Below are 1,946 nucleotides of genomic sequence, written 5' to 3'. Positions count from 1 at the left end.
GGTAGGCGGGGGCTGGCTGGCTTCCTGGTCTGGTTATGCCTGGTTATGAAACTCATTAACAAGCCGCTCCACAAGTTTTTAGGACAACAGAGCCGCTCAGGCCAGAGTGGAACTCCAAGTGCTTAAGGAGCTGGTGGAGAGTGAAGGGCACGCACGCCCCAGGCATAGATCCACTCGAGAGTGCACCTCCCGGTAGGCTGCCTGCCCCAGGGCAGGAGAAGGAAGGTTCCCTGGGGTCTGGGAGCTCCAGGATCCACCCTGACTGCAGGGAAACCCGATCCCCGGCTGTGCAGGCAACAGGGGGTACGGAGCAGGCTGGGGAGAGGCCTGCCAGGGTCCAGCTGAACCAGGCCCAGGAGCCTACAGGGTCCTCACAGCCCCCACTCCCCAGCTCTGGTTCCCTGTGCTGCAGAGCAGCTGCTGGTCTGCCCTGGATGCCAGGAGAACCGAATGCGGGGCAGGAAGGCCTAGGTCCCTTGTAAAGGCATTTCTTTCCCAGACGAGGTGCCAGGGGTCCCCCCCCCCCACGCAAGCCTGGTACCCCCGGCCTCCGCATGCACCCACCCCATGGGTGACATCAGACAGCCTGTGCACATCACATGGGTGTTTGCAAACACCCAAGCTCTGGGAAGAGGCCAAGTGCCCCAACTTCAGAGAAGAATTAGCACTTTCCACTGAGATGCTGCCCCAGCAGAGAACTGGCTCACAGCGGCCAACACCCCATGCTGCCCTCTGTTCCTCCCTTCCTTCCTCCCCCCTTTCCCTCACTGACTTCCTGACCCCTGGCCCGTCTCCAAAATCCTCCCTGATTAAGAAGGGCAGCTTCCCATAGCGGAAGTTAAAATGTCTGAGTTGACCCCAACCCTGAGACCAGCTGACTGAAGTTTTGGCAAGTCTCCAGGGCTCCCCAGACTCGGTTTCCCCACGAAACCCCTCTCTAGTGCTAACAGCCTGAATCCTGGCACACAGAAGCCCCTCCGCTCCCTGGGAAGGGAGTAAGCTGAGGGGAGCAGCCCTCGGACCCTGGACCCACCTTCGGTGCAGTACTGGCCCCTCCAGCCAGGGTTGCACACCTTCTCGCCCCGCTCCCCACAGGTGAAGTGGCCGAAGGCATCATCCCGCGGGCGGCAGAAGACTGAGCAGCCCTCCCCGTAGTAGTGCTCGTCGCACACGAAGCGATAGGAGTACTTGAGGTCAGCACGGCCGCTGCTGTGCAGGTCCTGCGACCACTCCTCGCCCACCGTCAGGTGCCTCTGTGTGGCCAGCCGGCTGATGAGCCGCTCGGGGTTTTCTGCAGGAGAGGTGCCTGTGAGTGCGGACTCTGCACCGGAGGCTGGACAGGGCGGGGACCACCCTGCGGGGGCACCGAGACCCGTTGCCCGGTGGCTCCGTGCAGAGTAAGGGTCCAGGACCCAGCCACAGGCACAGGGGTTCGCAGAGTGCTGGGGGGTGGGGGGTTGTGTTTACCTGTGGCGAGGTCGTCGGGAGAATCTGTGTGCAGAGCTTCGATGATCAGAGAGAAGGTGCCCTGGGAGAAGCGGGGAGACAAGGAAAACTAGAACCTTCTCTTAACACTGAGCTTTGGGGACACATCAGGGAGCCCTGTGGCTGCTAGCGACCTGGGCGGTGTTTTCACTTTCCTCAAGGAAATGGAAGAACTTTTTAAAGAGTGATTTCCTGGCGTGTTTTTTCAGCCTGTTAGTACAGGATATCACGTAAAGAGAGAGAGAGAGAGAGAGAGAAAGAGACTGCGCGGAGCAGGCACGGCTGTCCTCGGTCTGCAGGTGGTGGACCCACGCGGAGGTCCTGGGGTGCCACGCGCCAGGCTGGCCCCGACCAGCCCAACTCAGCAGGGGCCTCGGGCCTTCCCACGGAAGGGCTCCTGGGACCGGGGCTGGGCACAGAGTCCGGACACGGGAGGGTCCGCCCCCCTCTGGGCCTCCCCC

The 1,946-nt window shown here is 61.9% G+C and overlaps 1 protein-coding gene across 1 annotated transcript in view; it reads right to left on the bottom strand.

Moving 5' to 3' along the window:
• Positions 1-1,946, bottom strand: part of DLL1 (delta-like 1 (Drosophila)) — a 22,905-nt gene that overhangs the window by 4,939 nt on the left and 16,020 nt on the right. Inside the window, exons 2-3 of the mRNA XM_015558340.1 lie at positions 1,468-1,555; positions 1,034-1,291 (exon numbers count right to left, since the gene is read on the bottom strand). Coding sequence (XP_015413826.1) covers positions 1,034-1,291; positions 1,468-1,555 — 346 coding nt within the window. The remainder of the gene's footprint in view (positions 1-1,033; positions 1,292-1,467; positions 1,556-1,946) is intronic.

The sequence above is a fragment of the Myotis davidii genome, unplaced genomic scaffold (genome assembly GCF_000327345.1).
Source record: "Myotis davidii unplaced genomic scaffold, ASM32734v1 scaffold592, whole genome shotgun sequence".
Classification (NCBI taxonomy): domain Eukaryota; kingdom Metazoa; phylum Chordata; class Mammalia; order Chiroptera; family Vespertilionidae; genus Myotis; species Myotis davidii.
Note: the sequence above shows the minus strand (reverse complement) of the source record. Positions and strands in the feature narration are given on the sequence as shown.